The sequence below is a fragment of the Schistocerca serialis genome, chromosome 9, assembly GCF_023864345.2.
Source record: "Schistocerca serialis cubense isolate TAMUIC-IGC-003099 chromosome 9, iqSchSeri2.2, whole genome shotgun sequence".
NCBI classification, from domain to species: domain Eukaryota; kingdom Metazoa; phylum Arthropoda; class Insecta; order Orthoptera; family Acrididae; genus Schistocerca; species Schistocerca serialis.
Window position 1 is genome coordinate 223521443 of NC_064646.1, and position 18976 is coordinate 223540418.

Below are 18976 nucleotides of genomic sequence, written 5' to 3' on the forward strand. Positions count from 1 at the left end.
GCCAGGATAATTTTACTTCCCCTCTTGTTTTGCCATCTGCATCCTTAAAAATTCATTTTTTCACTTCTGACTAATTAGACTAATTACCATTCATATACACATGTATAATCTGCATTTTCATAAAAGAGAAAAGTTGGCCCTTAGTCTTAAAGAATATACCATTTCGTAACTTAAATTCTACACTCCTGGAAATGGAAAAAAGAACACATTGACACCGGTGTGTCAGATCCACCATACTTGCTCCGGACACTGCGAGAGGGCTGTACAAGCAATGATCACACGCACGGCACAGCGGACACACCAGGAACCGCGGTGTTGGCCGTCGAATGGCGCTAGCTGCGCAGCATTTGTGCACCGCCGCCGTCAGTGTCAGCCAGTTTGCCGTGGCATACGGAGCTCCATCGCAGTCTTTAACACTGGTAGCATGCCGCGACAGCGTGGACGTGAACCATATGTGCAGTTGACGGACTTTGAGCGAGGGCGTATAGTGGGCATGCGGGAGGCCGGGTGGACGTACCGCCGAATTGCTCAACACGTGGGGCGTGAGGTCTCCACAGTACATCGATGTTGTCGCCAGTGGTCGGCGGAAGGTGCACGTGCCCGTCGACCTGGGACCGGACCGCAGCGACGCACGGATGCACGCCAAGACCGTAGGATCCTACACAGTGCCGTAGGGGACCGCACCGCCACTTCCCAGCAAATTAGGGACACTGTTGCTCCTGGGGTATCGGCGAGGACCATTCGCAACCGTCTCCATGAAGCTGGGCTACGGTCCCGCACACCGTTAGGCTGTCTTCCGCTCACGCCCCAACATCGTGCAGCCCGCCTCCAGTGGTGTCGCGACAAGCATGAATGGAGGGACGAATGGAGACGTGTCGTCTTCAGCGATGAGAGTCGCTTCTGCCTTGGTGCCAATGATGGTCGTATGCTTGTTTGGCGCTGTGCAGGTGAGCGCCACAATCAGGACTGCATATGACCGAGGCACACAGGGCCAACACCCGGCATCATGGTGTGGGGAGCGATCTCCTACACTGGCCGTACACCACTGGTGATCGTCGAGGGGACACTGAATAGTGCACGGTACACCCAAACCGTCATCGAACCCATCGTTCTACCATTCCTAGACCGGCAAGGGAACTTGCTGTTCCAACAGGACAATGCACGTCCACATGTATCCTGTGCCACCCAACGTGCCCTAGAAGGTGTAAGTCAACTACCCTGGCCAGCAAGATCTCCGGATCTGTCCCCCATTGAGCATGTTTGGGACTGGATGAAGCGTCGTCTCACGCGGTCTGCACGTCCAACACGAACGCTGGTCCAACTGAGGCGCCAGGTGGAAATGGCATGGCAAGCCGTTCCACAGGACTACATCCAGCATCTCTACGATCGTCTCCATGGAAGAACAGCAGCCTGCATTGCTGCGAAAGGTGGATATACACTGTACTAGTGCCGACATTGTGCATGCTCTGTTGCCTGTGTCTATGTGCCTGTGGTTCTGTCAGTGTGATCATGTGATGTATCTGACCCCAGGAATGTGTCAATAAAGTTTCCCCTTCCTGGGACAATGAATTCACGGTGTTCTTATTTCAATTTCCAGGAGTGTATTATTGACATATAAACAAATATAAAGTCTGTAATAATTATAAACATTTGGAAGACAAAATGCTAGTAATTTAAAGTATTTATTTGGCTCTATTCAAAAAATATTAGCAAAGCCAGCCCTTAATTAATTCCAAAGTAATAAATAAACAGTTTTGTCAAAAGTATTGTTTGCATAACTATGTGCGTTAATTTCATGATTTAAACAAATAATTCGGTTTAACCCTTGTAATAGGAGAAACTGTTTAAAAGAAGGTGGTGTTCAGTAGATTTAATGAGTTAAGTTTTAAATGTAATTTCTGTAAATTTAACTTCACACCATCTGTTGTTGCAGTACCTATTATTGTGAGGATACATAAGGGCCCAATTTTTGGTCCCAAGACAGTCAGTGCACAGCCAAGTTTCAGACCAGACAAGAACCTGTGTTGGTTAGAACAACATCAATGCATCAAATTAACTGTGAAATAAGTATAACACAATTAGGGTGTGTGTTAAAACAATGACAGTGTCTATTCAATATGTACCGCAATATTCTGCAAGACTTTTGAACTTTGTGGTTAGGTTTTTACTGCTCATAGATGTTCAACAGTAAACTATTGTAGCAGTATGTGGAGGTTTGGCTGCAAACTATTAATGCAGCTGATGGAAAGTTAAAACAATGGTGCACTGGCCATATATAACTGTGAATTATTAGAGGGTTGTGAACAGTGAAAGTAAACTACTGTGAAATGCAACTGTGCACATGTCGGCTGCATTATTTAAACTAGTTAGTGTTGTACTTCCACACCCCATTTTTCAGCAAGTATCACAATGCAGTACTTTGACACTGAGGACAACAAACAAAGAAATAAAGAAGAAGAACTGTCACAGACTGACAGAGACTTATGAATGTAAGCTCTCTCATGAAAATGAAATATTAAGTTTGGAAATGATTAAAAATTTGTTTGCATATTATGACTGAGTGATTGATGTTCTGAACTTTAGTATACTCATAATTGCCAGTTGAACCCTGATTCACTGAAGCAAAATGTAAAACAAAGCATTTAAAAATCAAGAATTGTAGCTTTGCTGAAATTTGACATACATGAATTTATGAGCACAGTATCTAGTATTTTTGTATTTTCTCAACAAACTACCAAGAGGATTTAATAGCTTAAACAGACAACTGAAGGTTTGTCTGACTAAATCAACCTGTGATTTTGTTATAGCTCCCAGTTTAAAATAATTATCACAATAATAAATTTCATACATCTGAAACATGATTCAGTCTTGCTTCAGTATTTTAGTGACTAAGCCAACTATTTTGTACAGTGAATATTTTTCTGCTGATTTCATGATTATTAGTGTTTCCAACAGTTTGAGGTTATTCAGATCTGTCTGAATAAAGAAAGAAACTATAACAAAATCAAATATATTTAACAAAAGACAATACAAAATAATATAATACAATATTCCAAAAATATTCTTGAACAATAAAACACTATCTTTGGTATTTTTGGCAGTTTCAACTGCATTCTCAAAATGATTCACGCATGAACCTGAATGATGTGCCATTTTTTGAACATTTATAACAATGTTTTTTAATTTCTTTTGTTAATGATGTTGGACCACTGGCAAATACTGCAACATTTGGCCTGTAAAGAAATTATTGTGATTAGAATGTTTAGATAAAGGAGGAGAACAGTAAGCTATCTTAATGAAAATGGGGACAAACCCTGACTACATTAAACTGAACAAATAGAGTATTTTTTTTTCTTTTTACACAGGCATACATGTTTCTTTTGTGAAAATCTCTAGTTTTTAAAAGAATATTTGGGACCAATGAACACTACTCAGTGATACATCATATTACTATAGTAATGGTTATGAATATACAAAAATATTTAATTTTAAGAGCAGAAGCACTGAGTTGAAGGCAGGGACATAAACATGACTGAAAGCTTCTTTAGCTTTTGGATGAGTCCTTTTTCAGCTAGTGTGTGTGTGTGTGTGTGTGTGTGTGTGTGTGTGTGTGTGTGTGTGAGAGAGAGAGAGAGAGAGAGAGAGAGAGAGAGAGAGAAATATCTCCAAACTTAGTCTACAGACGAATTCTCCATGTCATATGCTTACATACCCCTGACCCTCCCTCATCACCCACTATACTCCTGGACTGGTATAAATGAACCATATCCTTTTCCAGAGCTTCGGCTATTTATCATTGTGCTTAGAAATGAGGGATGTACTATCCATACGCATTTGTAGGATGTAACTTTAATTTTAGTATTGTTAATAATGATACTTTTAGCGATGGTAAAGGTTAGTTTACTGTTGCCTTTGTGAAACTTGTATCAGTGTTCCTGCAGCTGCTGCACTGGAGTGTTAAGATTCATGTAACATGATTACTTATCATGCATGTCATATTGGTGGGTAGATAATAAAGATTTTGGAAGACACAGGTGCCTGACCTCTCTGATACATACACCCAGCACATCCTGTTCCAGTCCTCTCACAGGATTATTCTTTTCCATCAGCATTGGGGCCAATTGTTAAAGCAATTCAGTAATACACCAGCTCTGTTGCAGTTTCTGTGGAATGTATGTGTGTAGGACCATCAACTAGTTGGCCACCTGAAAGAATGGCCATTCCCAGCTGTGGCCAAGCACTGACCTGACAGACCAGTGACAGAACATACTGCTGGCACAACATACTCATTTCAATGGCTACTCCACAACTCCTGCCATATGGATCCTTCTCCCCAACACCAGCCTCTCTGAACTACTTAGATGGGAGTTGTCCTTACTTTACCTCCTTCATTTCCATAATCATCCTGCCCTCAATCTCTGCTAGCATCCTGCTCTACACAATGGAAATGCAATGGTTGTCTTGAATACGACCTAGCATGACAGCAAGATTATCTGCAAACATATAGGAAATTGAGTAAAGACTTTACTGACAAATTTCTTAGAACTGTTACATGGTTGATAAAGAAGTCCTCTATTGAATAGAGTGTTCAGAAAAGTCAGTTCAATTCATTTGCACTCCAACAAGACTTTATCAATTGCAAAAGGTGCACAAAGAACATGATCCTTTAAAATCTTTAGCGAGCGTTATTGTTTCGCCCACATATTCTGTTGCCAAGTTCTTGAAAATATTATTACGACCGTATGTTGGCCGATCAGATTCATATATCAAGAATTCAGCACATTTTATCAGTAAGTTAAATGGCATAGTGGTACAGCCAGAGGGCATATTAGTTAGTTTTGATATGGTGTCGCTATTCATTGTGGTTCCACTCAACATAGTGTTGCAACAGCTGTATTGGATTTTTCCTCCCAATGTTACAGAATTGTCTAAATATTGCCTCACAACAATATATTTAAAATGGAACAATGAGTTCTGTGAACAGATGGATGGTGTCACTGTGGGGAGTCCTTAAGCCCACTTAGGGAGTCACTTAGCCCACTTATAACAAACTGATTTATGGAAGAATTTGAGGAGCAGCATTGGAAACAGTGAACAAGAAAACGAATATTTGGTTCTGGTATGTGGCTGATACGTTTATTTTGTTGTCATGTGGCAGGGAAGAACTAGATCATTTTCACAAACATCTCAATGAGATCAATCCAGAGATTCAGTTTATCATGGAGGAGGAGGCAGGTGGAAGATTTAATTTTCATGGTGTCCTAGTTTTCAAGAAAGAAGATGGTAGCTTGGACCACACAGTTTTAGTGACCCCCCCCCCCCCCCCCACACACACACACACCCTGTTTCCTACATGGGATTCCAACCACCACTCACAACAAAAGTGAAGCAATATAAAAACGTTTGCGGATAGAGCGAGGCAAATTTGCAAACTAGAGTTGTTTGACAAAGAATTAAAACATCTCACCAACACATTACTCAAGAATGGTTATTCACTCACAGAGGTGAAAAAAGTGTTAAGACTACCATGTAGAAATCATGGCAATGTCAAAGCAGCAATGAAATATGAAGTTTTCCTGCCATTCAGTAAGGACATTACTGACCGCATAGGAAAAATCTTGAGAAAATGGAACATCATGGTAATCAACAAACCCACATGGAGGGTACAAGTTCACCTAAAACCTGCCAAGGATACTCACCTACTGCTGGAAAAAGCAGGAATTTATAGGATTCCATGTAGTTGTGGGGAAGTGTCCATGGGTACTACAAAAAGAACAGTGAAAAAATGACTGGAAGAACATAAGGGCAATTGCAGAAGAAAGGAGGTTGACAGATCAGCTGTTGCGGAACATACTTTGCAGCCAGGAGACCACCACATTCATTTTAATAGGATTCAAGTACTGGCAGCCACAAGCAGATACCATGAAAGGCTATACAGAGGCCATACAGAGGCCATACAGATTTCAGTAGGAATGAGGCAGGCATGAAATTTTATGAAATCTGGATTCTGGTCTGAAGAAGATATATACTAGTCTTTCACCATGGGGTGACAGCAACAAGGGATGATGGCATTTGATGTGAGCCAATTGTACTCATGTTATTCTCAGACTCCCATCTCAACCTTTTCTTTGTTTTTTGTCCGTATTTCTAAATATTTAGTTTCTACTTGGACATTACAGTGCACTTTGAGTTAAGTTCTTATCTTCCATCTCTGAAAACATGAATTTTAACTGTTAGCTCACTAACTTCTGAGCTACTTCCTTGCACCTTGTCTCTCTCACAACCGACAGAATGAAAAAAATACGTCCTTCCCTCTAGTGCTCGTGCATCTTACTCATTATTTCTGTTTATGCTATCCCTTTCTCCCAACAAAGCAACTATTTAAACGGTTTAGTGGAGGAGATAAAACTTTTTTTTAATTTTTATTTTAAAGGCTGTCAGCTCCACATCAGTTGGTTCTGTTTGAGAGTAGGTAAGCAGATACTGTGTTACTGCCTTTATTTGTTTCCTGTGTGAAATTTAAAAGGACAATTTGAATATAAAATTAAAAAAAAAAAAATGTTCTTCTCACTTCAATTCGTCGGAATAAACGAACAAAATTCACAATAAAAGCAAACATTGAATGAAGTAAACTATAATTCTTTGCTTACTTACCTTCTGTACATATTTTTCCATTGTTTAAAAAGACTACCCCACTTTGGACGACCATTCTGAAGTCGGTGTAACAAAACCTTGTATTTCTGGCTAATTTCAACCTGCAAAAAATGAAAAAAATATTCAGCCACGATATTTATGCTGAAATCAGTATCTTAAGTAATAAGGAAATTAGCTTTGTACTCATTCAATCTGTTATGTTGCAATGCAAAGAGAAGGAACAGATACTAGATGAAACAGAATTATATGGAACACATACTGTTGTAATAATAATCTGCCAGAGCTGCTCTTTTATATTTAATTCACCATTACTGATTTCAAATGATGCCTCACTCTCATATTTATATAGTTTTTGGTTTTAGGTATAATTTTTAATAATGTTATAAGATCGTAAATGTTATTCTTAAATTGTGTGCTACTCTTGTTTTGTCATATTTGAGCATGACTGTTACAATCACAGTCTAACATAATAGTCACGACACTCCATCATTTTTTTGTTGCCCACTGTGACATCAGTGCACCAAGGAGCCAAAAAGTTATACTGTTGAGTTTGGTGAGATCTTGTGAAAGTGAAAGCAGAACTTAATTGTTTATATTGATCTGCAGAATAGCTTTTACAAATGGGAGCACCCATAGTGCAATAAATTGTAGCAATAACAATAAGAAGGCACCACATTTTTTTTTTTTTCCCTAATGACCCTAGGAAGTGTGAATCGCTACTCTACAAAACAGTTTATTTACGATCTTCTTGTAACCTACAGATATTTGCTGGGGAACGTCACATTCCTTACGAACAAAAAAATTGCTAGTAAAAAGCAGAAGACCTGATATTTTGCAGGAAAGTATCACATAACTACTAAAAAATGTTATATTTTCTTCACAACTTTTCCAGTCAAATCAGTGAATGTGGAACATAGGAAACGTGTATGGAATGCAATACCTACATTATTTAACATATCAGATAAGCTACCACAACTGTAACTGAAGGAAAAACCACATAGACATGATAATAAAAGAACAGAAACAATAAAACTGTTTCTCAACACAGAAGAAACCAATTCCAGAATTGTTACTCCATCTGAGCCACAAATGGCACTAATCTTCACCACATTTGCTTCTGAAGCAAAAGTAATTAAATTTACAAAAACATTTATTTATTAGAGATTCAAGTAAAGTGTAAGAGGTTGCAAAACATCTGGCTCCCAACAAAGTCACCACATGAGAAGGAAAGTGCATATCATGATAAGAACAAACAAGAGAAATGTATTCTTTTCATGCATGAAAAATGTGATTATATTCTCTTGCTTTCAGCAGAATAAACTTCAATTATACACACATTGGAAGGTATTTCTTAATCATTAAGTTTTAACTTATTTCACTGAATCAGGGAGATTCAACTGTTTTTATACATATTTCATAACCATTCATGTCGCTTGATAATTTATTAATATTTGGAACACAAAAATGTAATACCCATTTTGATAAGTAACTAGAAAAATAATTAAAAACAAACTTTAATTTTACAGCTGCTTTCTCACTGCTTGGGGTGCTAGTGTTGCACCAACTGTCACATGATAACATTTTTCATAGCATTGAGTGTCGCAACTGTACATGTTAGACTGTGGTTGCAATATTGATCTCTGTGACAGAGATGTTATTTGTTACTCAATTTATATCTTTAATGAAAATCAGTTTATATTGTTTGTAAAATTCAGAAAAAAGGCAGTTCTAAATTTTACGCATAACATAAACAAACTTTCATCAAAAATATTAACAAATCATAATTTGACACATAAATCAATGCTGTAACAGTGCATGCTAAAATATGACAAAATAAAAGTAAACAGTAATGGAAAATTGACATTTAAGATCTTATAATGTAAGTAAAAATTGTACATATTAATAAAGGCTTGACTATATTTACATATTGCTTGAGAGTGAATCATCACTGGAAACCAGTAGTGGTAAATAAAATATAAAAAAAGCAGCTCTGGTGGTTTATTACTACAACAGGATGCATTTCAAACAATTTGCTGGCCAATTTCAGTTGAAAAAAAAAGTGGAATTTGTTGTGGGATGTCATGGAATATTCGCACTTCAGCTCCTATGGTTTCATGAAGTTCCAACTGTATGTAGCCTTTCTGTCATTGAGTTTTTTGTTGGGAAACCAGAACATCATAGATTTTCATAAGTGCTCACAGAATGTCTACAGAGAACTGGCAATGAACAGAATACAGTGAGTTGTTTTGGGTGATGCATCCATCATTCTCGCAATGAAGTGACACTAACCTGTCTGATCTCATGTATGCCGGCCAGCCGCACATAGCTGTGATAACTGCAGTGCTGAAACGTGCGGATATTCTCATTCGAGGTGACTGATGGAACACAGACAGACACCTCACAGTTCAACTGGATATCTCTGTTGGGAGTGCTGAACACTTATCCATCAGTTGGGATACGCAAAGGGATGTGCCTGCTAGGATCCTTGCTGCCTAACAGAAGACCATAAAGAGCAACGAAGGACCATCTGTGCAGAATTACTTGCACAGTACAAGGCTGATCATGACAGTTTTTTGTCAAACATTGCCACAGGTGATGAAACATGAGTTCATCACTTTGAAAAGGAAACAAAATGGCAATCCGTGTTGTGAAGTGCCACCATACCACCTCTCCTGCGAAGAATAAGTTCGAAGCTGCACCCTCAGCTGGTAAATTCATGGTGATGGTCTTCTGCGACCCTGAAGGGGTTATTCTATTTCTATTCACAGTGCAGTAATCAACTCTGAAATGCAATGTGCTGTCCTCAGGTAACTGAAGAAATGACTTCAACATGTTTGTTGTCACAAAAATGCAAATGAACTCTCCTTCTTCTCCATGACAACGCAAGGTCTCTGAGAGGAGGTTGCAAAATTTCATTGGTCTGTTCTTCCACATTAATCCTACTACCCAGATCTTGCACCTTCTGAAATCCATCTGTTTGGCCCAATGAAGGATGCACTTCATGGACAGCAGTATGTGGATGTCAGGGAGGCTTTTGATGCAGCAAGATGTTGGTTCTGATGTCAACCAGTAGGGTGGTACCATGCTGGCATACAGGCCCTCCAAGTAAGGTGGTGTAAGGCCATCTCATTGAATGAAGATTATATTGAAAAACAGGATTTTGTAGCCACAAGAGGGTGGGGGAGGGTAATATGGTGTCTTGGAATCCTGAATAAAACCAACCATTCAGAAAAAATATGTTGTATTACTATTGAATCCCCCAGTACTTACACTGTGCAGAAATGATAACTGAAGCATGTAATCCATTTAGGAAACTGACTCCTGGAAACTAATTTATTTTTAACTGTTAAGGGATAAAGAGTTGGAGAAGTGCTTCTTTATTTATGCCACTCATTCTATTTCTCTAATGTGTCTGGATTATTTTTGATGTTATTTAAAAAGACAATCAAAGTTTTGTTGTAGTGTTACTCTGTTACTGTTTTGTAAGCAGTTCTTCTCTCAATAAATATAATGTGTGTGATACAACAGTTTTAGTTCATTACAATAATGATTATGGGCCCAGTTGTGCTAATTGAGAAAATAGAAAACTGTGTTAGTGTCAATTAGCCAATCTATAAAACTCACACATGTGGTGAACACAAAATATCTGCCAATACAGGCTGACCATTTTCATGCATTGCACTTCGAAAATGTTAATTGACTCTGACTGTGTTTGTGATTTCAGGGAAAAGAAAATAACAGTAAAATGGGTAGATGTGATGGAGAACAGACACACTTCTGAGAAATTAAATGGAGTGAATTACACTTTCTGATTGTATCAGATAAAAATGATTCAAACAGACTCTGATTTGTGGACTATAATTCAAACTGGTGAGATGGAACCTGGTGAAGGTACGTCAGCTGTTGATTAAAAGGCATGTTCAACACTTCAAGGGAAGGAGCTGGCAAAAGTTATACTTCCCATATGCAACGAGCAACAAATGCATATAAGAAATTTGTCAAATCCAAAAATAGTATGGGAAGAACTTCAAGAAATATTCACCACAAGGGGTAGCAAATTTCACACTGTGCAACTGAGGCAGAAGTTATATTCACTAAAAATGAAGAATTGTGAATGTATGGAAAATTATTAAGGACTGATAAACAAAACTGTAGCAGATCTAAGGGGAGAACATTGGAGACAAAAATGAAGACTGGAACAAAAAAAAAAAACCTTTTTTTGTAGTCAGTTGATGTTCGATCAAAATAAATAAATAAATAAAAAGGTGCAGATTTAGCACAACCAGAGGTTGTACAGAGTTTCAGGGGGAGCATAAGGGAATGATTGACAGGAATGGGGGAAAGAAATACAGTATAAGAAGAATGGGTAGCTTTGAGGGATGAAATAGTGAAGGTAGAAGAGGATCAAGTAGGTAAAAAGATGAGGGCTAGTAGAAATCCTTGGGTAACAGGAGAAACATTGAATTTAATTGATGAAAGGAGAAAATACAAAAATGCAGTAAGTGAAGCAGGCAAAAAGGAATACAAACGTCTCAAAAATGAGATCAAAAGGAAGTGCAAAATGGCTAAGCAGGGATGGCTAGAGGACAAGTGTAAGGGTGTAGAGGCTTATCTCATGGGGGGGTAAGATAGAATGCCTACAGGAAAATTAAAGAGACCTTTGGAGAAAAGAGAACCACTTGTATGAATATCAAGAGCTCAGATGGAATCCAAGTTCTAAGCAAAGAAGGGAAAGCAGAAATGTGGAAGGAGTATATAGAGGGTCTATACAAGGGTGATGTACTTGAGGGCAATATTATGGAAATGGAAGAGGATGTAGATAAAGATGAAATGGGAGATATGATACTGCGTGAAGAGTTTGAAAGAGCACTAAAAAACCTAAGTTGAAACAAGGCCCCGGGAGTAGACAACATTCCCTTAGAACTACTGACAGCCTTGGGAGAGCCAGTCCTGACAAAACTCTACCATCTGGGGAGCAAAATGTATGACACAGGCAAAATACCCTCAGACTTCAAGAAGAATATAATAATTCCAATCCCAAAGAAAGCAGGTGTTGACAGATGTGAAAATTACTGAACAATCAGTTTAATAAGTCTCGGCTGCAAAATACTAACGCGAATTCTTTACAGACGAATGGAAAAACTGGTAGAAGCTGACCTTGGGGAAGATCAGTTTGGATTCCGTAGAAATATTGGAACACTTGAGGCAATACTGGCCCTACAGTTTATCTTAGAAGCTAGATTAATGAAAGGCAAACCTACGTGTCTAGCATTTGTAGACTTAGAGAAAGCTTTTGACAATGTTGATTGGACTACTCTCTTTCAAATTCTGAAAGTGGCAGGGGTAAAATACAGGGAGCGAAAGGCTATTTACAACTTATACAGAAACCAGATGGCAGTTATAAGAGTTGAGGGACATGAAAGGGAAGCAGTGGTTGGGAAGGGAGTGAGACAGGGTTGTAGCCTCTCCCCGATGCTATTCAATCTGTATATTGAGCAAGCATTAAAGGAAACAAAAGAAAAGTTTGGAGTAGGCATTAAAATCCATGGAGAAGAAAGAAAAACTTTGAGGTTTGCCGATGACATTGTAATTCTGTCAGAGACAGCAAAGGACTTGCAAGAGCAGTTGAACGGAATGGACAGTGTCTTGAAAGGGGGGTATAAGATGAACATCAACAAAAGCAAAAACGAGGATAATGGAATGTTGTCGAATTAAGTCGGGTGATGCTGAGGGAATTGGATTAGGAAATGAGTAAAGGAGTTTTGCTATTTGGGGAGCAAAATAACTGATGATTGTTGAAGTAGAGAGGATATAAAATGTAGACTGGCAATGGCAAGAAAAGCATTTCTGAAGAAGAGAAATTTGTTAACATCAAGTATTGATTTAAGTGTCAGGAAGTCGTTTCTGAAAGTATTTGTGTGGAGTGTAGTCATGTATAGAAGTGAAACATGGACGATAAATAGTTTATACAAGAAGAGAATAGAAGCTTTTGAAATGTGGTGCTACAGAAGAATGCTGATGATTAGATGGGTAGATCACATAACTAATGAGGTGGTATTGAATAGAATTGGGGAGAAGAGGAGTTTGTGGCACAACTTGACTAGAAGAAGGGATCAGTTGGTAGGACATGTTCTGAGGTATCGAGGGATCACCAATTTAGTACTGGAGGGCAGTGTGGAGGGTAAAAATCATAGAAGGAGACCAAGAGATGAATACACTAAGCAGATTCAGAAGGATGTAGGCTGCAGTAGGTACTGGGAGATGAAGAAGCTTGCACAGGATAGAGTAGCATGGAGAGCTGCATCAAACCAGTCTCAGGACTGAAGACTACAACAACAACAACATTCTGTGTTGACTTCCAGATGAATAGAATGCAGTAGTTACAGCTTTGTGCAACCTGCCAGATACTGATGCTACAATCTAAAGGTGCCTACTTGTGAAGATGTTAGATGTCATGAATATAAGAAAGATAAACACTCCACAATGTTCTTGAAAACTAGTTCTGGTAATCAAAAGTACTGAAATACACCTCTTAGGGAATGGGACTAAGGACAGGAACAAACAAAGAAAGAACCAACACAGAAGGTAGTTTTGTTTGTTACAACTGTCACAAAGTTGTCACATATCTACAAATTGTCCTGAAAGAGAGAAATTTAAAAAAAGAACAAAAGAAACTAGGCACATTAGCATCAGTGCTACTTGTGGCACAGTTACATTGATTGGTGATAACTGGATAGTGGATTCCAGAGTAACTCATCACATGGCTCCAAATGAAAATTATTTTTCAGCTGTCAATAAAAGTATTTGAGCTGGGATTATAACCTTAGCTAATGGCAGAAAAAAGAAGCCATGGGGAAAGGTACAGTTAAGGTGAAGAAAATTAACAAAAAAGGTTTGCCCAAGGAATTCATAATACACTACTTGTGCCTGAGATTGACCATGCAATCTTATCTGTGGGGCAGCTCACTAAAAAGCATAGAAAAGTTGTTTTCAATAAAGAATGTTGCAAGATCTATGATGAACCTGGAAGAGTGCTCATTAAAACTCAGCAGGAAGATCGTTTATATTAATAAACAACATCATCAAAAAAGGAAGCAGTTCTGGGATTAGACTGTGAAAAAGGTGAAATAAACCTGTGTGATGGCTGTTTGGCAGGTGAATCAACATGAAGACTGTTTCTGAAAACTGTACCACAAGATTTGAAGGAATGAACGATCTCTTTATATCACATTGGGCCTATTGATATTCCAAGTTTTGGAGTCAACAGATATTTAATGAGTATTGTGGATGATGCAAACAGATACGTATTTGTGCGTTTCTTAAAAAATAAAGATGAAGTATTTGAGGAATTTAGGAAATGAAAGATCCAAATGGAAAACAAAATCATAAAATACTTGAAGAGAATTTGCACAGGCAATGTCCTAGAATTCTGTTCATGCAAATGGTCAATTCTATGAATCCTTAGGAATTTGGCATAAAATAACAATGTCATACACATCTCAGCAAAACAATACAGCTAAATGCCGCAACAGAACATTAATGGATATAGTAAGGTCACTGTGGTTAGAAAGTAATTTACTGAAGATTTCTTGGGCTGAGCTGATGTACACTGCAGCATACATAAGAAATTGTGTTACAAATAGCCACAACAATGAAAAAATGCCTCATGAATTGTGAACAGGTAGGAAGCCTAGTGTGAGACATTTACAGGTTATAGGATGCAAAGATTTTGTTCACATGCCCAAACAAAGACATTGTTATCCGCAAAGGCAGAAAATGGCATTCTTATAGGATATTCTCTTTATGGTAATGGATAAAAGATTTAGATACTAGAAATGAAACATGTTGTGAAATCAAGGGACTAATTTTTGAATGGCAAATGCTCAACTCAAAATAAGAAACGGAAAGAATATACTGAACTGTACAATGATGGAGCATTATCATTTCCAAGTATTGAAGATGAAATATGAAGTGAAAGGGAAGATTCAAACACTGACAAGGGATTTTGTGGTTTCTCAGATCAGAAGGAAATTTTGGAAGAAACCGAAGATAATCATGAACTTGTGGAACATGCTGCAACTCCACAATGTAGATGCAGATCAAGAAGGGATGTAAAAAAAAAAAAAAAAAAAAAACTTTAAGCAAATGTCATCCAATGAAAATTTGTTCCAAAGAGAAGGTTTATGCTGAAAAAGCACAAATAAATGTCATGCGAGGAAGGAACAGTGATGAACTGTTATTGTATCAAAGCAGTTAATTCTGATGAGGCAGTGGAATGAATAGTTGCAATGAATGAAGAAATTGACTCCTGGAAGAATCATGATGCTTGGAAAGTGTTTGAGCTACAATCTGATGTAATTCCTGCAAAGAACAGACAGGTATTTTGAAATGATTCACCTACTGATAGCAGCCAGTGCTGAGAAAAGACAGTGTATTGATCAGTATGATCTGAAGAGAGCATATCTGAATAGCAAATTAAAGGGAAATGTTTATATGCTCCAGCCAGAATGTTTTACCAAGAAGGGCCAAGAAAAGTTTGTCTGCAAATTAAACAAGTCAATATATGGACTGAAACAAAGTGGCAGATGCTGGAATGATCATTATAACTCACTACAAAAGCTGGAATTTATTCAAAATGATATAGGTCCATGTGTGTACGAGCTATGTTCAAAGGAATGATATGCTTACATTTGCACAAAATGAAGAGTTGAGGCAAAAGATAAAAACTCTTTTAGAAAGTTGCTTTGAAATTGAGCATTTGGGTGTCACACATGTTAGGAGTGAAATTTGAGGGCAGCAAAGATGGAGCAATTAGTCTTTGTCAGAAATAATATGTTTATAAACTACTTGATACATTTGGGCTCCAAAATTCTGAGCAAGCCAAAACCACCAATGAAAATGAAACTGAATCTCACTGATGTGAAGTGTGATGAGAAAGTTAAAAATCTTCATATCATGAGTTTTTTGGTGGACTCCTTTACCTTTCACAGATGAGGCAACCAGACACAGGTGTCTCGGTGGCAAAGTTGTCACAATATTGTTCAAAATTTAGTATGAACCATTGGAATGCAGCAAAAAGGGTACCAAGATACATGAAGGAAACAGCACATTACAAGTATTAAAGGCTATGTAATACTACTGGCAGGATCTGCAGTGTACTGGAGGCGTTTGAAACAAACTGCAGGTGCACTAAACACAATGGAAGTAGAATATGTGTCAGTGGCAGCCTGCACAAGAGAGGTGGTACAGATGAGAGAATTACCAATGACCCTTAAGCTGAAAGAACTGAAGGCTCAACATTTGTGTGGACTGATACTCAAGATGCAATCATACATGTCAAGAATCGTATAGCCAAATCCACAATGAAATGTACTGCCATAAAATGTCGTTTCATCAGGGAGAAGGTTACGGATGGAATGACTGACATTCAGTTAATTTCAACAGATAAAAATCGAGCAGACTTGTTAACATAGCCACTAAATCAGAATATTAATGAATATCAATATAAGAAAAAGCTACGTTCAACTCCATTTCTATGACATAGTTGGATTATCTCTGATGTTATTTAGAAAGACAATCAAAGTGCTGCTATAGTGTTTCTCTGTTACTGCTTTGATGGTGTATGCAGTTTTTCTCTCAATAAATATTATACATGTGATACAACAGTTTTATTCTACTACAACATTTACCAAAAACCATACAAATAAAAAAATTGGAACTGATTTTCACATGAAATTTATAACTTAATTTCCCACATTACAAAAACAGTCATGCCTGAAACCAACCAACCAAAACTGTCCTTGTCTCTTCAGTTTTCATTGATCTTTACAGAATAATAGACTGCTATCCATCATTATATGTAATTTTTAGTTGAAAATGATCTGCTTCTACATAATATTTGACTTCCTGATGTATTGTAAAGGCATTTGGATGCTTTCCTTTGCTGATGCTTAGTTACAATGGTATACAGATTATTGCTAGTATTTTATTATGTATACGTTTACATTTTATTGCAATTATTTTACCAATTCAGAAATGAAAATATGCTCAAGTTCTAGACTTGCTCCACTTTCTTAAGGATCACTTCACTTAGGACCTGTGCAATGAACATTAATCTAACGTTATTAAATCTCTCTCTCTCCCCCCCCACCCCTGACTGTTTTAAAACTGGTGACCCATGGTTTGAATTCTTAAGAGGGGATAATGTTTACCAAATCCAATAAGCAATCTCCTGGGTTGTGCTTGTGAGGGTATAATGTTTGCCACATTCATTGAAAAATCTCTTGGGTTGGCTATAAAGTCTTTTGCCCTTGACCAAAGTTTTCTCATTCATTCTGACATGTCAAATTCAGAAAAATCTTGAGCTTTTGATGACTAACTCCCTCAGTGTCATCAGGGGCTAAGACTGACTGTCATGAAACTGGCAAATCTACCAGTTTATGCCCAGAGGTTGGTACCTGATTGGCTAGAATATGCCATGATGACATCACGGAGACAGAGCATGCTGAGACGCCACTCTCTGCACCTATACATTATGTTTGTGTTCACTGTCCAGAATCACTGACAGCATGAACACTCATATCAGGCAGTGAACTATGTGAAGTCTTCCTCTATGATCTTTCTTTGTCGAGCATGTGCTCTCATGCATTGTTAAGTTCATAGCTGATGTCTCTGTTGAAGTTGTTATATGTAGTGGAATTTCCACTGATTCCCTAATCACAGAGTCCCAATAGTTCCAATCATGAGGGAGAATTCTCATCTATTCAAAAGTAAACTTAATATAATAGAGGGAAACATTCCACGCGGGAAAAATATGTTTAAAAACAAAGATGATGTGACTTACCATACGGAAGCGCTGGCAGGTCGATAGAAACAAAAACAGACACATACATACACACAAAATTCAAGCTTTCGCAACAAACTGTTGCCTCATCAGGAAAGAGTGAAGGAGATGGAAAGACAAAAGGAAGTGGGTTTTAAGGGAGAGGGTAAGGAATCATTCCAATCCCGGGAGCGGAAAGACTTACCTTAGGGGGAAAAAAAGGACGGGTATACACTCGCACACACACACATATCCATCCACACATATAAAGACACAAGCAGACATATTTAAAGACCAAACTTATGTTTATTCATTAACAGTGATCAGCCAAGAAAGGTTTTTCAAAATTGTTGTACTTCTTTTAAGATGCCACCTCAGCATGCGCCCTCTCTATAATGTCATCACGGCATAATCTACCAATCGGATGCCATTCTCTGGCCATAAAAGTGGGTGCCTCACATGTTCATTCAGACTCAGACCATGAAAATCACAACACAACACAACAAAACACATACTTGCTGAGTAAATTGTGTTCTACCTGAGTCATCCCAAATTTCCCAGGCTGCACAGGGATCTCAATGGATCCTACCACACAAACTTACAACACTCATAATGGTATGGGTGTACCATCTAACAACAATAACAGCCAAAAATCCAAACTATCTTATGAGGATAATCCTCCAAAACTAAAACCGAGCAAGGTGGCGCAGTGGTTAGACACTGGACTTGCATTCGGGAGGACGACGGTTCAATCCCGCATCTGGCCATCCTGATTTAGGTTTTCCGTGATTTCCCTAAATCGCTCCAGGCAAATGCCGGGATGGTTCCTTTGAAAGGGCACCTTCTCTAATCCGATTAGACCGATGACCTCGCTGTTTGGTCTCCTTCCCCAAAACAACCAACCTCCAAAACTAACTGCATTGAAGAAACTACTGGACAGTAACAGAACACCAAATGGTTTTCTTATGTTGAAAAAATTGACTCCATGCTCTGCGCTTATTGGTAGCACATCGTGTTTTGTACACATCCGCCATGGCATTCGTGGTCACAGCACCAAGTTACGAAACCTGAAGATGAGCGTATAAGAGCCTGAAACTGGCCGTGTGTTAAATAAAAGAATGTTACAACTGTAGCGGTATTTTCAATTCTGGTAAAACACAGAAAGTTATGGTCACAACATGAAATCCATAAGCTGAAATGAAAAAAGCTGACCAAGCTATCAAACCACCAGTATTTGTAACATAATTTGTTTCTGTGACTAGAAAGTTAGTGGAGGCAAAAAACTCCTTTCACTAACATCATCAGTCGAAGCTGAAGCAAGGACTTGTACTTTCAAGTGTTCCAGCTAACAGCCACTTGCGAGGGCTGAAACTATTAGCCATTCAGACATTTCTTGACACACATCAGATGTGCTCTGTCATTAGAATCTATGTAGTTTCAAGTATCTACTATGGAAACAACAACCAATTAGCCAACTACCACAGGCTCTCCAAGCTGACC

At 38.3% G+C, this 18976-nt stretch overlaps 1 protein-coding gene across 3 annotated transcripts in view; it reads right to left on the reverse strand.

Moving 5' to 3' along the window:
* Window positions 1–2994: 2994 nt before the first annotated feature.
* Window positions 2995–18976, reverse strand: part of LOC126419002 (NADPH oxidase 4-like) — a 203503-nt gene continuing 187521 nt past the window's right edge. For all 3 annotated transcript variants that reach the window (XM_050086052.1, XM_050086053.1, XM_050086054.1), the window contains exons 15-16: window positions 6655–6755; window positions 2995–3233 (exon numbers count right to left, since the gene is read on the reverse strand). In XM_050086052.1, the coding sequence (XP_049942009.1) occupies window positions 3116–3233; window positions 6655–6755 (219 nt within the window). In that variant the 3' untranslated portion in view covers window positions 2995–3115. The remainder of the gene's footprint in view (window positions 3234–6654; window positions 6756–18976) is intronic.